This window comes from Micropterus dolomieu, linkage group LG03, assembly GCF_021292245.1.
Source record: "Micropterus dolomieu isolate WLL.071019.BEF.003 ecotype Adirondacks linkage group LG03, ASM2129224v1, whole genome shotgun sequence".
NCBI lineage: Eukaryota > Metazoa > Chordata > Actinopteri > Centrarchiformes > Centrarchidae > Micropterus > Micropterus dolomieu.
In genome coordinates, this window is record NC_060152.1 from 8,081,757 (window position 1) to 8,101,372 (window position 19,616).

Genomic DNA, 19,616 nt, shown 5'->3' on the forward strand with positions numbered 1-19,616 from the left:
TGGAGTTTGCTAAAAAACACCTGAAGGACTCCAAGATGGTGATAAATAAGATCCTCTGGTCTGATGAGACCAAGATAGAACTTTTTGGCCTTAATTCTAAGCGGTATGTGTGGAGAAAACCAGGCACTGCTCATCACCTGTCCAATACAGTCTCAACAGTGAAGCATGGTGGTGGCAGCATCATGCTGTGGGGGTGTTTTTCAGCTGCAGGGACAGGACGCCTGGTTGCAATCGAGGGAAAGATGAATGCGGCCAAGTACAGGGATATCCTGGACGAAAACCTTTTCCAGAGTGCTCTGGACCTCAGACTGGGCCGAAGGTTTACCTTCCAACAAGACAATGACCCTAAGCACACCGCTAAAATAATGAAGGAGTGGCTTCACAACAACTCCGTGGCTGTTCTTGAATGGCCCAGCCAGAGCCCTGACTTAAACCCAATTGAGCATCTCTGGAGAGACCTGAAAATGGCTGTCCACCAACGTTTACCATCCAACCTGACAGAACTGGAGAGGATCTGCAAGGAGGAATGGCAGAGGATACCCAAATCCAGATGTGAAAAACTTCCTTCATCTTTCCCAAAACGACTCATGGCTGTATTAGATCAAAAGGGTGCTTCTACTAAATACTGAGCAAAGGGTCTGAATACTTATGACCATGTGATATTTCAGTTTTTCTTTTTAATACATTTGCAAAAATTTCTACATTTCTGTTTTTTTCTGTCAAGACGGGGTGCTGAGTGTACATTACTGAGAAATAAAATGAACTTTTTTGATTTTTGGAAAATGGCTGCAATGAAACAAAGAGTGAAAAATTTAAAGGGGTCTGAATTTTTTCCGTACCCACTGTAAATCCTGTCACAACCATTCACAAGATTTTTTTTTTATAACTGAAACCTTTAACATAAAGACGACTTAAAAAGCAACCATTCATACAGCAAAGTGTAGTCTATTTAGCCTATATGATTGATCAATCGACAGCAAAGTCAAAGTAAACATTGGATAGCCTATAACAAGCAATAATCAAAACATAGGCCTACCCAATTTATCCGATCCTTATTGTCAACTCCGTGTTGGGCAAGTTACTCAGAAATAATATAGTTATTTCCAACTAGTTACTCAGCATATACTCCTTAAAAAGGTAATATTACCTACTCTACTTTACTACGCCACTCTCTCCCGATGAGTTCAAGCATCACTGGCAGTAGCAGCTGGTGTTATGCCGAGTTTTGCATGCCTGCCGAGAATTGCACGCACCTCCAAATTATGCTTTTAAACGCTATAATATCCTTCGTGAACTTCATCAATGGTGATAGATGATTCAAGGTATATATTTTTTGAACGTTTAGAGTCCTTAATAGTTTATTACACTACGCAGAAGTAGCATTCATTGAGATTCAGCTAAAACATGTGGTGATTACCCTGTTTGATCAATGAGCACAGCAAAGTCCCCCCCCATAGTACTTCAGTACTTTTAAAGTTTTAATTACTGTTTTAACTAATTTTTGATGCAGGACTTTTATTTGTAATGGCGTAAACATAAAAATAAAAAATGGTTAATTATGTAAAATATAGGTGATCTGAGGTTAATGGTCAGACATATGCAATGGTGGTCCTTTAAGTCAGAGAATAGTACAATCATAATCAAAGAGAGACAGAGTGGTTTAAAACCTGTGGCTCACTTAGTTCTGTTGGACCAGACTTATCTGTGGTACCAAAGCCAAGCTGGCAGCGACACCAGGAGGACGTCATCACTTACCCCACCAACCTGGCCGACAGTGGCACTTCCCAGTGGTAGCTTGGCAGCCGTCGGCATGAACACAATCACACCTCTTCAGGCAGCCTGGCCCAAACGTGTCCATCTGCACATGTGAACAAATGCCAACGGGCAAAGAATTGTCAGGGGAATCTCTTCAACATTCAGCCAGCTCAGTCGGAGTCAGACAAAATACTACACTGGCAATGTGTTGTTGTATAGCCAGCCTGGAGGGTTGGCATGGCAAAGACAAGAGGGGCACATGTCCAAAACTCAGATTAAAGCATACAGAGGGTGAGGTATGGGATGAAAAGCTGGACAACATTTCTACAGACTGTACAATCAAAACTGACATTTTTTATATAATTATTAGCTTTATGATATATGTATTAGTCTTATCAACGATTACGGTTCATTTATCTACTCTGCTTGACATCAAATAAACATATAGTGCATTTTTCATATCTTCTACAGTTTGATTTTAAGTAGCATGTGTTTTCATGCAATGCTGTGGCTCGAGTCCAGGACAGAGAAAAAATGATTTAATGGATATTTCCATTAAAGCATTGCACCCTAATTTGTAGCGAGCAACTTGGCCACAACATGTCTTCCAGGATGAATAAAGTTCTATCTGATCTTATCTACCTTTTTATTTGCATTTTACCCATTTCTGACTGATAAAATTTTAAGGCTGAAAATTGTTACTGGAGTATAAAGCAAAATGAAGCAAGTTTCATGAAATTAAACAAATTATTTTCTGTATTGGTGGTTGTGTGCATTTTTCAAATATAACTCGCTAGAGGTGTTTACCAACCTTTCAACAAACTAGTGGTTTAATCTACTTTTTTTGTATTTTTATCCAAGGCTGCTTTTATTGTATTCTTGTATCCTGTCTTGGACTAATGGAATTACTGCATAAAAAGACTGATTTCATGTTATCTGATGGATCTTTTATTAACAGTTTGCCCACCTCTTTATCACTTCATAAACAAATAAGACAATCTTTGAAGTCTCATTTCAAGACATTTACCGGGCACGGTTGGTCACAGCGCGCCCCCTGCCACCCGGCTGTACAGGTGCAGGATCCATCTACAGGATTACATTTTGCCTTGTTGGCGCAGTGGCAGGTGGCGTTGCATCCTGGGCCCCAGGTTCCCATAGAGCAGGGGGTGGAACAGTCAGGCGCTCGCCAGCCTGCAGACACACAAAGGACCGTCAGCCATTTTTGAATGGTACCATAATTGATAGAAAGTTATTTCACCAATTTTGCTCCAGTCATGCATTCGTCAGTCTGTCAACAGGTCAAGCACTGACTGTCAAACATTTTCTTTTTAACAGTGACCCTCTCTGTGTGAATTTTTTTACCTTCTTTGCAGAAGCAGGTCCCGTCAACTGGCGAGCAGTCAACAAAGTTTTTACAGGAGCACTCCAGGGAGCAGTTCTTGCCGTAGGTGCCACTTTTACATGGACTCTCACAGTGAACTCCCTGCAATAATAAATACTAATATTAACTTTAATAAAAAAAAGATGAGAATCTGGTAAAAACAGGTCATTAGGTTTGAGAGCTAAACATACCAACACAGAACTTGAAAAGAAAATGTAATTGATTCATAAGCTTGAACAGATAAATCATGCTAATCTCACCGTGAACCCGGGGGCACACCGGCAATGACCAGTGGCACTATCACACACCCCTCCATTCACACACAGACATGGCTCCAGGCAACCATGACCGAAGAAACCGTGAGCGCAGGTCTCGTTACAGAACAGTCCTGCCCACCCTGGCTGGCATGTGCATTCTCCTTTCATTGGGTGGCAGCTGCATAATGAAGACAGAGGTAAATATGAAAAAGCAACAACAAAAATTCACAGACAGACAATTCTGTGAGTGACAATGGTGATTCAGTAGTTCATTTCAAAAATATGATTTGTTCATACATGTACTGAAAACTAGTACTTTGGTGTTTTCACTACCACATTTATTTATACAGTTATTTTTGACAGGTGCAGAAATGATCTCACTGGTTGAAAAACCCTCTGCAGGTGGAGCCAATGAAGCAATATAGCTAAGCTAATTAGAGAACATGCACACTAACACAGGTGTTTTCAATTATTCAGGTTGATTAGACCTCTTAGGCTGAATTTACATGAGGTCACCAAACTAAAGGTACAAATATAAGAATGATGAAGGTGTAAGTTGCTCCACCTAGGCAGGTGCAACCGGAGAGGTCTAATCAGGTAAAATAAAAACACAGTTGTGGGTTTAGCATGGATATGTAGTGCCTTTAATGACCACAGACTGTGTGGAGCCATTCAACCTCAGTAGGCTATGGCAAAGCCTAGTGAAAACAGATAGAAGCTAGGAATGGAGCTAGCTATGGTATTATGAAACCAAACTGACTAAACTAAACTAATTAACTAAGAGAACCTTCAGTCTACTGCTAACAGTTAGCTAACATGCTCAAACTACCTGCCAATCTAGTTATCAAACTTGCAGGCCTTCAGTTATCAAGAAGGTTTCTTCTTTTCCAGTTAGGTGGCTAGCGTTAGCCCTGTCTAGAAGGCAAAACTGTGTCTTCAACAGTTAACAGAGCCAACTTACTAAAACAGTATGTTTTCATGTTTACAAGAAAAGTCTTTGTGAGTAACTGAGTTTGCAAAACACCTTCCACAAAAAGCAGCACAAATCTGAAACCCCACACTGGGCGAACCAACCAGGACTTGATTCTAAGGAGTGGATGAGCTAAGGTCTAAATATGGCTGCCAGTAGCTAGCTTTCTTGCCCCAAATTGTCTCTTTGGCTCTGCTCACTGAGGCTTAGCTGAACCAAAACAGGAACATTTTTGCCTCCAGAGAAGCACCGCCTCAGAGAAATGTTTCCATGACTTAAACAGTAAAACTCATCCTTCTTCTTCTGACAGCACCCACTCACCTGAGTGTGTGTTTGTCTTGGCAGAGACACGAGCGTTCACAGTGCATGCCGTATTTGCCGGGTTCACACATCCTCTCCCTGCAGTGTGTACCGCTGAAGCCTGGCTCGCATAGGCAGCCTCCATCAATGTTGTAGCAGCGCGCACCATTAGCACAGTCACACACACCTTTACAGTCCTCACCATAAGTACCTGCAGCACACTCCTCATTACACCTGCAGGAAGTAACACAGATGCACAAAAAAGCTGGACAAGTGGAAAGTAATGCACATCTGTTTCCCCCGCAAACCACAAACTGAATCTAAACTTCAATTTTCTATTGTGTTAAGATGACATGGCTTAACAAACTGAGCAGTCAGCAGTTTTAAAACAAGAGTTTTGTGTTCTTAACTCACAATGGAGAAAGATGTCCTTTGACATGAATGAACCTATATGACTGCCCCATGCCCAAGGACAGTCACATAAAACACTTGCACGTACACACCTGATACCAGTAAAACCTTTAGCACACTGGCACTGTCCATTTTTAGGGTCACATTTGCCGCTGTTGTGGCATACACACTCCTCAGCACAGTTTGGTCCAAACTTTCCCTCGGGACATCGCTCTGTGCAAACTGCACCCTGCAGAGTAACAACAAATTCATGAGGCAGAAAGATTTGCAACGTAAATGCACATGCGCCATTGCAAAAACAGGAGTGAGACTCCAACATTGCCACTTTAAAATTTTCTCAGTTACTCTACTCTCTCTGATGAGATCGCAATCATGTGTCTCATGCATGTCATCCAAAAAAGAAACCGCATAATGAATTTTTCACATTAGTAGAAAAGCTCGCATCTGCATGTCTCCAGAGATGACAGGTTGCCTTCAAAATGTGTTTGGAAATACCAGTAAGTCAGTATTAAGAAGAAGAGACTGCTTGTCTCTTTGGATCCAGCTGGAATATAACACAAGAAATTATTTAAATTTTGGCAACCGATGGTGTCAGTGCAAACTTGAAAACGTACCGTCCATCCATGCGGACACGCGCAGATCCCTTTGCCTTTACAGATCCCACCATTCTGGCAGGAGCATCGTGCCTGGCATTTCCTGGGACACGCTTTCTCACAGCTGCGGGGAAAGGATGCTTTAGTCTAAAACACACAGATGTTTCTGGTGGTTTACCATAAAGCTAGTAAGTCTGTTTCTTCCATGCTGGCATTTCACTGACTTGCAGCAACGTAACCCCGCCCCCTGGCGATCAGATAGCTAATCGATGGTCTCAAGTAGCCATGATCAGATGATATAAAAATAGAGACGACCAACCCTAACTCCATGTCTCCCGGGACATTCCCATGGTGTTAAAGAAAAATTCTTCTAGTTTATACATCTACTCCACTACAATTCAGAGGCAAATATTATTCACTACATTTTTTTGATAACGTAACTTTACTTTCTCATTACTTTGCAGATTCAGCTTAAAAATACAAACTATCATCAACAACAAATTATGATGTATTACTATAGTAAAAGATTTTATTGATCCCCAGGGGAAATTCACAAGCTACCCAGCAGTAAATAAAGTAATTTTTACCAGCTGCAGCATTAGTGATATATTAATGCATTACTAATTATAATACAATAATATGTTCTAAAATGTGAATTTCGGCTTATTACTTTTACTTTTGGCATTTTAACTACATTTTGAAGCTGATACTTTTAAGTAAAAAAGGAGGTGGATGGGTCAAACCCTGGACTATCACACAATGACACAATAACAATGACTAACAGTGTTAGTCTCATGTGAAACCAAGTAAATGTTGAGTTATTTTGAGTTTTAAGTGACTTACGTAACATACTTATTTTAACCCAAACCAACCAACCACAGTGCATTCCCTAATCTAACAAAGTAGTTTTGTTGCCTAAATCTAAGCAAACTGCAACAGTTTACTGTCATGTAACTTACGTCAAGTGACATACATAACATAGTTAAAGTCTGGTTGCCTAAAACGCTATGTGCCGTTTTAGGAAACATTGACAAGCAACCTGTTCTGTCGTTTAGCTTGGAGGACTTGTTGCGTAAAAGAGTATTTCTACAGTGTGGTATTATTACCTTTAAAACTGACTACTTCTTCCATTATTGAACACAAATGTTGAGATATTTATGTAATATAAGACTTTATCATCAGCACAGTTGGACTGTGTTTTCGACTAATCAGATTACTTGGCTGAAACTACCTGTTGTACAATTCAATGTTGGGATTGTATATTTTCTAATACACCCTTGAGGTGAAATAACATGGACAGACCTCAAATACAAAATTCATCAAGGAGCTTTATCCCATAATCAGTTGCCAAGCCCCTATTTTTATTTAGCTCAAAGTGATGTGTTGTTCTTTCACTCTGGCAGTATAAGAGTTTCCACTAATATGTAGTGGGGAAGAATTTTCATTGCTCATCCTCAGGGGCATCTAAAAACAGGGTGTAATAGATGACTCATGGATTATACTATAGTACCGCAGGGTCTTTTTTTCCTTCTAAAAATTAAGTTGAGACAAATAACTTGGTATGAACTGACAGATCTGTGTCTGACAGACCTCCTAAGAAAATTTAAGATAATGGAGTAAAGTGTAATTAAGTGTTGTGTAATGAACTGAGTTAGAAAGTGTCTCAGATGAAATGAAATAATCAACTGTACATACTCTAACTGGCTCATACCAAAAATGACTGTACGGATGCAGTTGGTCCACCAGTTTGGTTCAGACATAAATATCTTAAACTTCAGTATGCCATGAAATTCTGTACATTCATTATCTCCCTGGGCATCAGTCCTAATGACTTTTATGATCCCTTACGTTTTCCATTAGCACCAACATAATATGAACATTTTTGGTATTTAGTAAAATTTCTCAACTATTGGATCCATTGCCATGACATTTGGTACAGACGTCCATGGGGGATGAATTGTAATAACTTTGGTGATCTCTTAGCATCTACTGTTATGCAAAACTTTGTCCAATTGTTTGGTTTACCTGGAAAAACAAAAGGCATTCCTATCACATGTTAGCATGCTAACACACTAATCTTTCGGTGAACACGGTAAACAATATACTTGTTAACCAGCAGCATGTTCCTTGTCAAGGTGAGCATTGTAGCATGTTGTTAGCATTGAGCTCAAAGCACCACTGCGTTTAAGTAACCGTTACAGCCTCACAGTGCTGCTAGCGTGGCTGTTGACGCTAGGTTTAACTTATTTGTGTGTTTGTACTAATATTTTGACTTAAATTAAAACAGTGGAAATGGGAATCACTACAAAATGCTATATTTGTTTGGGAAATAAAGTAAACAATGTTTTTCTACATTTACAATTTAATATTTATCTATTTTTGTACACTTACAAAGTCCCAGTGAATCCGTCCCGACATAAGCACTCTCCGGTTGCTTTATCGCAGGATCCTCCAGTCCCACACTTGCACCTCTGCAGACAGCCCTTCCCGAAAGTGCCTGCTGGACAGGACTCCTCGCAGTAGCGTCCTATGAACCCAGGAGGACACTGACATGCCCCCTTGGTAGGATCGCAGAGAGCTCCGTTCTCACACTTACACTGCTGACTACAGCCTGGTCCCCAGTGTTTGTCATCACAGGCTGAAAGGTAACAGGACAAAGTGTTATTTATTTATATATATAAAATCAATCTCTATTTAGCCAAACTGAAACACAACCTCTAATTCTTCTGGAAAGCCATGCAGAATTGTCTTTAAAAATTTACTGTGACTTATTTCATTCTGGCTACGTGGGAGAAATGTATGCAATGAAATGGAATTTACTGAATTTGCTCACTTTTTTTAAAACTTATCTAAAATTTCACACCTAGGGAGGTTTCACTTTAATTGCCCACATTTTCCAGTAATTCCAACCAGTCAGCTTCCAGAAATACGCCTGCTACTCTAAACATTGAGTCAAACCTAGCCTGCAAAGATGGAAATGAAATAAAAACAGTGAAGCAAAATAAGATTACGCATGATTATTGTAACTTGCATACGGTGCAAGTATGATCATTTAGTCGGTTCTGTTTTTCCTCATTAAATTTTCCTCCCATACACCATGGTGTACATTTACAGTAATATCATGTCATGGAGAAACAAATCTGATTAAATTCAACAGAACATGCAATGAATAACAGAACACAAACAAGAGAGGAAAAGTGCTGAGGGATGACATAAAATACTAGCTCTTCCACACATAACTGGATCTCCACCATGCTTCCACATCCAAATCCAACCCTTTAGCCCAGAAGTGTTCTATTACCAATAAGTAATTTCAAATTGGCAGGGAGATTTGCATGGAGCTCACAGGACGAAGGAGTTTTAAATGGTTCATTTTACAGAAGCCCAAGAGTTGGCTCTGGGGGGTTAGCATGCCGAGGAGATTCACACAAGGTTTGGATTTCAATTCATGATGAAGATCTCAGTTCACTGGGTCGTTTTGTGAGAACCCAGATTGGTCAAGGGTGCATTCTTCAAATTTCTCATCAATAACTTCAACTGTCTGGGACATTGGACATCATCAAGAAACTGTGATATCCAATAGCACTGACGTAACACATGGAGGGGCTTCAGTTATCTTCCCTCAAACTCAAAACGATTCCAACAATTTCATGCTGACCTCTGTGAATCATCTTTCTTTTTGTAAGCAGCAGGCATTCATGCAAATAATCAACTGTGCACCAATGGCCTGAGCTACACGTCAAATGTTATATGTCCATGTTTCCACTTTCCCCCCTACCTTTACCTCTGCTGCAAATCCACCCTGCCACAGCTTTGAAAAGTACAAGCACTGCTTTGACAATAATTACAGAGAAGGTAGAGTAGAGCCAAATATGGCCTGGAGCACACTGCCATGGACTGTAATGTTTATTGCACTAACTTGGAGCAGGACCCTTCACTCTTTTTGTTTAAATGAATCATAACTTCTCTTGTTTTCTGTGTGGGCATTGGAGAGGGGTCCTGCCGGAGTGTGTCACGTTGAGTAATGAGAAACTCATCTGGAGCAGAGATTATGTTTACACAGACATTCTCACAGCAGGACAGCAGGGGAGATTTACTGAAAGGTCTGCAGGAGTGATGCATCCAGACGGTAGATGAGTGAATGGGTGAAAATTTACCAGATTTGGAAGTGTGATTTTTGACTACTGCAACCAGCTGGCTGAGTTCAAGCCCTCAACTTACAAACATCAAAACTCTTTCCATCTGTTTGTTTATCTGCATATAAACATACAGCATTCTCTAACAGTGTTGCTGACTTTTGTTACCTTCAAATACACTTACCGGTACCTTAGCTTGAAGGGAGAGTAAGTGATTCTGCAGAAGGATTGTAGATATTTGAACTCAACTAACTCAACTGGCAAACAAATACACCCCTCCCTTCAGAAGCTCCGCCCCCCAAATTTAAAATCTCTGAGGTTGCTCCAGTGTTGAAACGCCTTTGCCTGTGCCTTGTCATACAACTTTCTTCTCAGTTTAGACTCTTCATACCCTTTTTCTCTTTGGCTGTATCTCAGCCATCTCTCCTCTCCTTCATCACAGTGCCTGGATTCCAGCACGTTCAAAAGTGCTGGTGTATGGAACTCTCTCTCCGGCTGGCTCCCTCCTCCCATCAGTCCTGTGCGCAAGCACTAACGCCACTATTGCTGATTGGCAAAGTTGTGCAGCAAGGTTCATACCACTGTCTCTGGTTTCTATTTACAGAGCCAGGGCTGTGTAGGAAAACAGATTTTTTTTTTTTCTATTGGGTTGCAATACTATCCCTTTTAAGTCTGTCTAACTTTGATTTAATCATTTTAAGCACTGATCAACCCAAAATTGCCTTACATGAAAGGAGGATTCATGGCCAATTTTTCCTGTTAGTGTGGTAGGGTTGGGTATCATTTAAAATTTGACGATACCAAAACCAGTACCCTTAATATGATACCGATAACAATGGAGTACTTCATTTGATACCTTGCATAAAATGCCACCTGTTGAAGCCATAGTAGTTGATTGATAGCCTATTATTTTTATTCTTGTTATGGACAAGCAAGGTTATCTTTTTTTTTTTTTTCTCTTATTTCAAATTTCAAACCGTTACATAAAAGTATTGGGAAATTGTATCCGATCGCTCCTCATCCTAATTAGTTCATCATCACAGGTAGTATTATATGGGGAAAGACTACAGCTTGTGCATTTTTTTATATTTGAATGAGAGAGGAGTGAAATAGTTTAGTGACCAAATAAGTTGTGGGAAATGAATTTAAGGTATTTTTTGATGTGTGTTGAAAGTAAACAACAGAAAATTATTTTGTTAACTTTCAATCAATAAACTAAATTGAAAGATCTCCGTGAGTGCTTTTTCCTTTATTGGTGAGTCACAAACAACCTCCTCCAAAAACGACAGTCAAGTATAAAACGAGTAAGGAGTCTGTTTAAACAAGTCACTAAACTACACTAAAGACTAACAAACGGAGGAAAAGAGGCTGCACGTCCAGCCGATTAAGCCAACTACATCTGAGCCTCCATGAGTAAAATCAGCTGATCGCTGCTGCGCACAAAAGCGCTTGATTGATGTAATGGAACGCAGTGATTGATCAGTGACAAGTGTTGTGAATAGCAAATAAAAATGTACCGCGAAGTGTTAAATGATACCAGAAGATGAAACCAACGGAAAGCCAAGCTCAGCAACAGATGAGCAGCTGTTAAAATCACACATGGACTCGGCGTGTGCAGGCCTTTTTTTAATACAGTTTATGGTGCAGGCACATAAGGAAAAATAAAAGGTGTGCTCTCTTTCTTTCAGTGTGTTGCTTGCGTGTTTGGCTGCGAGCAAAACCATACAAATAGTAATTTATTTGCCTCGATCTGGTTACAAAAAGTATAGATTGAAGTACTGGTTTGACTGGAGATGTTTCGCTACTCAATACTGAGCTGTTTAGGTCGATACCATAAAGGTATCCAGTAGCAATAACCATCCCTAAAATGTGGGACTTCAATGACATGTATAAATCATGTTTGATTATTACTATGATTACACAGATTTCTGTATTTGTGTTTTTGTCTGTGCTCTTCTCACTAGTTGAGAGGGGAAGAGGTCACATAGTCACAAAGTTCAAATTTTTCTCACTTTCTCACTCAAAAGTTTTACTTTGATTGTTGCTTATCTAGTCATGAATATGTAGGGTTATTTCTAAGTACCAAACAAAGTTTTTAAGGAAAAGTCTGTTTTCAAAGAAAACCCCCTGTTCCAGAATCAGCAAGCACTGGAGGTCTATGAATGTTACTGGCAACTGATGCCCTAAAATAAATAAGTTATATGTCAGGCTAACTTCATCTTGACCCTTGGTCCCAGGATAGTAGATTTTAAATTTAAACACCCACTCTCATCCATGGGGCTAGACTGGTGTTCATCAACCTTAACTTCCAACCAGACTAGAGCAGCGCATTCAGTTGGTTTGTCAGTTTGTTTTGTTACTTGTTCTTGCGATTTCTCTGAAATGTTGTTGAGATTTGCACTTTCAGACCACAAAAATATTTTGTCAGTGAGCATTAGATATGTAATCACTGTAGTATATTGTCACCATGCATTTATCTGTTTTGAAATTATTTTGGCAAATAATATTCAGAGATGGGGTGATTAGTTCACTCTAACATTATTTTCCAACAGTCAAGTATTTATCCAGATAATCCTGAAATCAAAATACTGCTGAATTCTGGGGACTAACTCTTAATGTTGGCCTTTGCCGTGTAATTAAAAAAAATCCATTACAATTTCTAGACTATTCTCTTAACGAGGATCAGAATTAGGCCTCTGCTACTTACTACCTATTTAAATATATATTTATTTTCCCATTTAGCATTGCAGTGTATTTTTATTGCTGATATCATCCTGTATGCCATTGGCTCTACTGCAAGCCAGGCCTCCTCCAGGTTACAGTATACTTTTGATGACATGCAGACCTCTTTTAATTAACCGGCATCTGTAACACTGTGTACATGTAAACCCACTGATTGACACACACTTCAGAATTGGCATCTTTTAACTGTCCTTTATGAGGAATGCACACTGATATGGTGGGAAAATTCTTCCTTTTCCCCTGAGAATTGTCAAAGCAATGGTTTGGGTTTTGCTTTGCGTCCAAACTCCACATAATCTCTTGGACATCTAACCGACCCTCGCTGTTCATTTTTGATTTCAGCTCTCTGGTTTCCTCTATCAAAATATGCTCTAAAACAAGGCTTACATAAAGCATAAAATACTTTGACATGACATTTTCTAGCTCACAATGAGCCACTTTCCTGCTTTTCTCTTACTATAATCATTGTCATTACCACCATATTCCTGTTTTTCCATTCTCTCCCATCCCTTCTCTCTTTTTGTTACCCTATTTCATGTATAGAGCAAAGAGTATTGGGTATACTTCCCCCTCCTCCCATCTATTCTCCATATTCATGGGCAAACAGTCCTAAGAGTGCTCAGTATGAAAACCTCAGGTCCCTCTCCTCTTTCCCATAGTTAGATAGCTCAACAAACAGGCATCCAGGAAGTGTCAGGGCTCATTCTGCCAAAAAGACTCCATTGTAGGACGAGACAGTGGAGCCAAGGCTGGAGAGAAGAGGAGGAGGAGGAGAAAAGAAGAGAAGAGTGAACAAGTGAAAACAAAGGGGGAAAAATAAAGTGAGGGTTAGGGGAGGGAGGGAGTGTAAGGAGAGACGGAGAGAACTGGGCCATGCGAGAGAGAGAGAGAGAGAGAGAGAGAGAGAGAGAGAGAGTGGGGTAACATTTTCCATTTCCCCTTCCCATCATCCCCCTGTCAAGACATCAGCCACTACCCGTTAGAGCTAATTCCTCTTCTCTGCAGAGGAATGGGGTTGGGGGGTGGGGGCTGTGTACTATTGACCCAGCTGACTGCGATGAAATAGGCTGAAGGTAGTGGAAAACTTAAGTTTAGTGAGGGCACCAGCAGCCCTGCAAAATGTGGTTCTGGTTTCACACTCCACATTGTTTGAACGATCAAATTTAAGGAGATTTCAGTCAAGACAAACAGGGTTAGACTCACTGTTCTGAGTTGGTGCCTTGAATAACTATTATATAACCATTTCTGCTGACTGTTGTTTTGTAAAAGAAGTCCTAATGGGTAGAAGGCACAGGTTTAATGTCTCTCTCTTAATTCTTCTTTATTGACTGTGGCTACTTTCAGTATTTTGCTCTTACTTGCTATTTTGTTACACGTTTGCCTTTGACTTTTCACTTTTATTACATTTGATTGTTTTATTCCTTTGACTTTAGAGCACCTCGATGTTGTTAAGGAAAAGTTGCTCAAAATGTGAGCTATTATTAATTTTGAATAGTAACTGTGAGTGAGAGGTGGAGGTGCAGCTCGGTGTCCCTCTGGTCTAGTAAACTGGTTTCTGGACTGACGTTGACATCAATGACTCATTGCTGTGCATGCGGTAATGCTCCCTTGCTGTTTCCATTGGAAAGGCCTTCAGTTTGTGATGGATCGTGTATGTGAAGATCAGCCACTTGACTAATGGCCATTTGTCATTTCCTGTTGTGTATGTGAAGTTTATTTGTGTGTGTGTGTGTGTGTGTGTGCACCTGAAGAAACAGGGAAAAAGAGAAAGCAATGGGAGAAAAAAGCAAACGAGTGTGAGGAAATGTCTGAGTGAGGGGAAAAGGCTGATTCATACCGCTGGAGCAGTCGTCACCTCGCCAGCCACCCTCACACTGGCAACGGTCTGGAGCAACACATCGACCGTGGACACACTCCTTGGTGCAGCGAGCTGTTGATGAGAAACACACTATAATAGAACCAGCTTTGTGGAGATTAGTCAATTGAAGATGTTGAGTATGCAATGGATGACATTGTGCAAGGCGTGCAGCCATCTGAAGCTGCAGCACAGTATTGGAAGTACAGATCAGATTGTACAGGGCAGCGGTTGTTGCAAACTTGTTCTGTCACCGCCCAGTCAGATGATTCCTGTCAACAGCACCTGTCATGTTTCAGGTGTGTTCATTTGAATCAGACCGGATGTTATTTTACACTAAAAATCTGATGAAAGTCTGTTGAAGATGGAACACAAACAGCTTTGTACTGTGTTACTCCCATCTTTAAGTGGTATTATTATCTCTAAGTGAAAACAAATGCTATTCATGTGTTAACTAGTTTTCACACAATCTCAATTGCAGCACATGGTGTTTGTTACAACTGCCTCAAGTTGGTAGGAGGTATGTCCTGTGCAACTGACCCTAGTGTAGCTTTTTGTTTATTTGTTAGTGTGGCAATGAATATACTGAAGATTGGTCTTACAACAATTTGAGAAGAGAGAAGAGAATATACCTTTATTGTCACATACATGTTGTGAAATTCATTCTCTGCATTTAACCCATCCGTTAAGGGAGCAGTGGGCAGCCACTGTGCAGCGCCCGGGGACCAACTCCAGATGTATATATCAGTGTCTAGTCAGTGGCACTGACTGGAGTACCTAACATGTTTTTGATGGTGGGGGAAACCAGAGCACCCGGAGGAAACCCACGCAGACACAGGGAGAACATGCAAACTCCACACAGAAAGGCCGACGATCTTTAAACGTACACCCAGGTAACTGCAGATGTACCTTTTGGTTGGGAATCACTGGCGTAGGACATATTAAACAGATACATACTAGGTATCAACCACAACATTTATATATATGTAATAAAATACATTTCCTTTTACAGACTATGTGTTTCCTGTTTGTATAATGTGTTTGCGTTTTTGGTTCTCTCAAATGCAAAGCACTTTGTATAAGACGACTGCTACAGAAATGTTTATTATTATTATTAACATTGCCTATTAATGTGCCTGTTATCTCTATTTCAAATGTGCACTATTTCATGGGTGTTTATAATTCAGTCAAAAGGCTATTCAACTGAATTGCATTCTTTCCCTCTAAATGTATTACACCCATCATGAACAGCCCAACAGCTGGGCTCAACCATAAAATTGAAAGCACCAGTGTTAGATGCCATTCATACTGTCAAGGAGCTTCCTCTTAGAAAGAAAGTCTTTGAGTTGTGTGCTTGCCAGCATCATAAATGGTTCAGCTATTAATTAAGTTAATTCAAACATGCATTTATGACTGAAGGCTAATGATTCTGCCAGAGATCTCTTCATTTTTTGTTACACTAGACAAGTGTTTTCTAACCACATGCCACAGAGAACCACGTGCTGTATATGCACTTTTTTTCTCTTTCCATCCAAACAATACTCTCCTTGATTATTTTCCTTTCTAGTTGAAGGTGTGTGTGAATACTAGAGGCTGGAAAGGAAAAGGCTAACATGTCATCAAATGAAGGAGGTAAGCATAATTATATCTAATTATATGTTTTTTAAAATAAAAAAAATATTGCACAGAAAGTGGGTTTTGGAGGAGTCATTGATGACACGTTAAAGATTATTATTATAAAACTCAAAACAGCCATCAGTGGGCTCCGTCTTGGCTTTTCAGATTTCAGAAAAAACTAAGGCTTTTGTGTTTGACTACAAAAGAAAACCTACACACATAAATACACACCAAGGCTATGAAAGGTGGCTCAACAACAAGCAACCCAAAATGCATATTATTTCTGCTGAACGTCTTCAAAATGTCAGTTTTTCAAGCTCAAAGCACAGAGACCTTGTTATTACCATCATGCATTTCTGAGATAATACAGTGATGTATGAGAAGGTTTGTAAAGCTAAGGTAGAATTTTGAGGCCATGTATGGTTTCATTTTAATCTGTTTTTAACTACTGCACCCGTCGTCAGGGATGGGCATGGGCGTAAATTTCATCTAACATTTAGGGGGGAAAATAAACATAAAATTTCTCAAAAGCAATTTCTGAAGGGGGCACAAATAATACAGCCAAAATCAGGAGCGGACTGGCACAAGAATTCAGGCCGGGAATCTGACTCAATCCCAGGCCACACAAACCACCAAACCGCAACTTTTTTGTGGACTAACCTTTTACCAGGTCTATGGCAGGGGTTTTCAATGTTTGAGAGACTGCGGGCCTCTCATCATACAAAGCTTTAATTTACCTCATGATTGTATTATCTTATCCTATAGACACTCAACATTTGAGCCAAAATAGCCTAATATTGCTGTTTGAACTTAACTTCTTACTGTACCAAATAGTTTTAAAAAAGGTCTGTCCTAAGCCATTTATTAGTTTCTGACTCTGGTGACAGGCTACATAGTAGCCTAAGTCCGCCCCTCAGACTTTCCATGATGCATAGCAGTGAAGGGAGTTTTGTTCAAATTTGCTAATAAGTTTGCCATTTGTTTGAAATACAAATGTTACTTCATGACTGATGTATTCTTAAAACGTGTCTGCTTAGAATATAATGTTTTTTGTAGGTAATTGTTATTGATGTGGTGGTTTACCACTGAAACCATGAGTGAAGGGACTGTTTCATTTGATAAGATGAGATAAGCACAGCAGCTGACAGCAGAGTTGCACTTGTAGAAAGTGAAGTGAAGTATATGCTGACACAAGTTGCTAGATGATGTTAAATACTTGTTCAGGATTATCAATGGCAGGCTAAATTAATATGCAGGCCACCGGTATTTGGCCTGGTTCTCCCGATTGGCCAGTCTGCCCCTGGCCAAAATTGTACTTGTATGGGGATACGTGTACATAAAGGGGAGTCTTATGCGGTACTCAGACTAAACGCGAATTTAATCCACGCAACGCTTTCCTCACAGGGGTTTTATTGCTGGACAACTGCTGAGTGTGCACACACAACGCAATAACGCAAATAAACACAACTCGCCATTACTACAGCTGTATGAACCCAAAGTAAACATGTTGCTGTGATTAAATGGCAATAAACGGATCAAACTGATGCCGAAATAACTACAATATGATGCAGATTTGTTAAACATATGAATTCATGCTTTGTCAGGTCTGTCAGCAAGACAGCACGACAACAACTTCTAAAATGTTTGTTTTCTGAATGAGTGTGGAATGAGTTTGGATCGATCAGGGCTATGCTATGCTAACTTGGTCCCAGTAAAGTACAACGATAGCTGGAATAAAGTTCCATACACGTGTTTTCTGAACTCACCAGGTAGATCAACCTCCTCGCTTTCTGTTCTCTAATTAATGTCCAGCTTTGTCCGGTTTTTATATAAATATGAAGTAGTGCCAAACGACGCTAACACTGGAACCAGATGTGCACGGAATCTAGCTGCTGAGAAGCTCGAGTGAAGGTAAATCAACGTTGTAATCACAAAAACTAAAGTAAAAAGCTAATTTAATAAAAGCAGTTTACTCCGAGCTCCTCCCTCGAGCAAATGGCGTAGTTGTCAGAGCATAATCCAGTCTGACCACGGGTGTTTATTTGTCCAAAGCCCAAGTTTAGCAGCTCTCAGTCGGCCAGCAGATTTTCAATCTCCCGCTCTGCCTGGCCCTCTCCACACAACACTCTAAAGCCGTCGGTGACTTACGGACAATCTCTACGTTGATAGGCTATCGTGACTCAGCCTCATGCGAATTTCTCGCTTGAGTTGAAAATATTCAACTCATGCGAATTCCTTCGCTTCGCCTTTGCGTCGCTGGCACCGCCCCCTTTGCGTCGCTTCATGCCCGCCCGACAGAAAATCGCGGCTCTACACATCTTTGCATTGACTTTGTGTGTATGTATGTATGTAAACTCACTGCCCCGAACGCTTGCTTTGCTTTTGGTCTGAAAGCACCATTACTACTATTCTTAGTGTAGCATGTAGACTGTGATGTTTGACTTGTTTTTCTTTTCTCTGTCATTTGTGGCCAACAACACAAAGCAATAGTTGTTCAAATATGACTTAGGTTCACAGGGCCATATTATCCTAATCAACTTGTGTTGCCTACATAGAGGTTTCTCTTACTTAGATATTTAACTGCAGCAAGCCAACTAATCTGCCTGTTAACATCATAGGCCTAATGCGCAAAACGATTTTGTGGAAACCCAAAACAACGTAGAGCTATGGTATTAACCTCACACACAGGCGTATCGCTATGTTAGTTGTATATTAGTTATATTATAATTGAAAGTATTTTAAAGAACACATTATCCTGTTTCTAATCTCGCCATTTTAATTCTACTTAATTCTTAGCAGTTGGCTGTTCACTTTCTGTGGTGAGTACATTTGGTTTTAAGACTTGTTCGTTAGACAAAATTGTGAGCCCTGTTAGAATGACAGTTAAGGTACTAAAATCAGGAACTGTAAAGAACTGTAGCAATTTATCTAAAATAGATGGAAAGGCACCTATCAGAGGCAGCATTTTAATGATGTCATCACATAGACTTCTCACAAAGTATTTTACAGTATTTTGAAACTACAAAATACAAAACACTAAAACATTTTGATTAGGGCTGGGCACGTTAACGCGTTATCGCCGACAATTATTTTATCGCACATTATTAGTTTGAAAGTCCCTTGCTCACTGGCTCTGAATAGGTGAGAGCGGGGTATGTTGTCACACTTTTCACACTGTCTAATATTTACTGAGCACCGTACATCACAACAATACAAATGTCAAACCAAATGAAAGACTGAAGTCTTGGGCAGAAGTTTTGTATTCATTACATCTTCCTATCTTATCTCATTATGGAGCTGTAGACTGTTGAATAGAGAGTGCTCACATGTGACAATTTGCCCCATTGGCAGTCAGACTGGATTATCAAACAGTTAGAAAACTTAATTGTGAATACTGATTTCAATTTCAAATTGTAACCAGAACTAAAAATAAAATCAATCAACAATCAAGCCTAGAGAATTTGGAAAGTAAAAAATTTAATTCAAAACAAAAATGTTGGCAGAGCACACATTAAGTGGCACAATCTCTTTTTTTGAACTTTCAAATCAAATGTTCTCTGGAGTGCAAATAGATCTATGGTAAATGAATGTAATGCTGC

General features: G+C 39.9%; 1 protein-coding gene and 1 long non-coding RNA gene across 3 annotated transcripts in view; one reads left to right on the forward strand and one right to left on the reverse strand.

Annotated features, from left to right (window-relative positions):
• Positions 1-1,701: 1,701 nt before the first annotated feature.
• LOC123968499 (multiple epidermal growth factor-like domains protein 10) overlaps positions 1,702-19,616 on the reverse strand; it is a 52,656-nt gene continuing 34,741 nt past the window's right edge. Inside the window, exons 5-13 of one of the 2 annotated variants that reach the window (XM_046045317.1) lie at positions 14,383-14,475; positions 8,059-8,305; positions 5,689-5,791; positions 5,167-5,303; positions 4,685-4,897; positions 3,397-3,571; positions 3,118-3,238; positions 2,783-2,946; positions 1,702-1,858 (exon numbers count right to left, since the gene is read on the reverse strand). In XM_046045317.1, coding sequence (XP_045901273.1) covers positions 1,748-1,858; positions 2,783-2,946; positions 3,118-3,238; positions 3,397-3,571; positions 4,685-4,897; positions 5,167-5,303; positions 5,689-5,791; positions 8,059-8,305; positions 14,383-14,475 — 1,364 coding nt within the window. In that variant the 3' untranslated portion in view covers positions 1,702-1,747. The remainder of the gene's footprint in view (positions 1,859-2,782; positions 2,947-3,117; positions 3,239-3,396; positions 3,572-4,684; positions 4,898-5,166; positions 5,304-5,688; positions 5,792-8,058; positions 8,306-14,382; positions 14,476-19,616) is intronic. The other variant, XM_046045318.1, reaches the window with a different exon arrangement.
• Positions 7,653-19,616, forward strand: part of LOC123968502 — a 33,144-nt gene continuing 21,180 nt past the window's right edge. The window contains exons 1-2 of the long non-coding RNA XR_006824476.1: positions 7,653-7,802; positions 8,113-8,312. This is a non-coding gene — a long non-coding RNA (uncharacterized LOC123968502). The remainder of the gene's footprint in view (positions 7,803-8,112; positions 8,313-19,616) is intronic.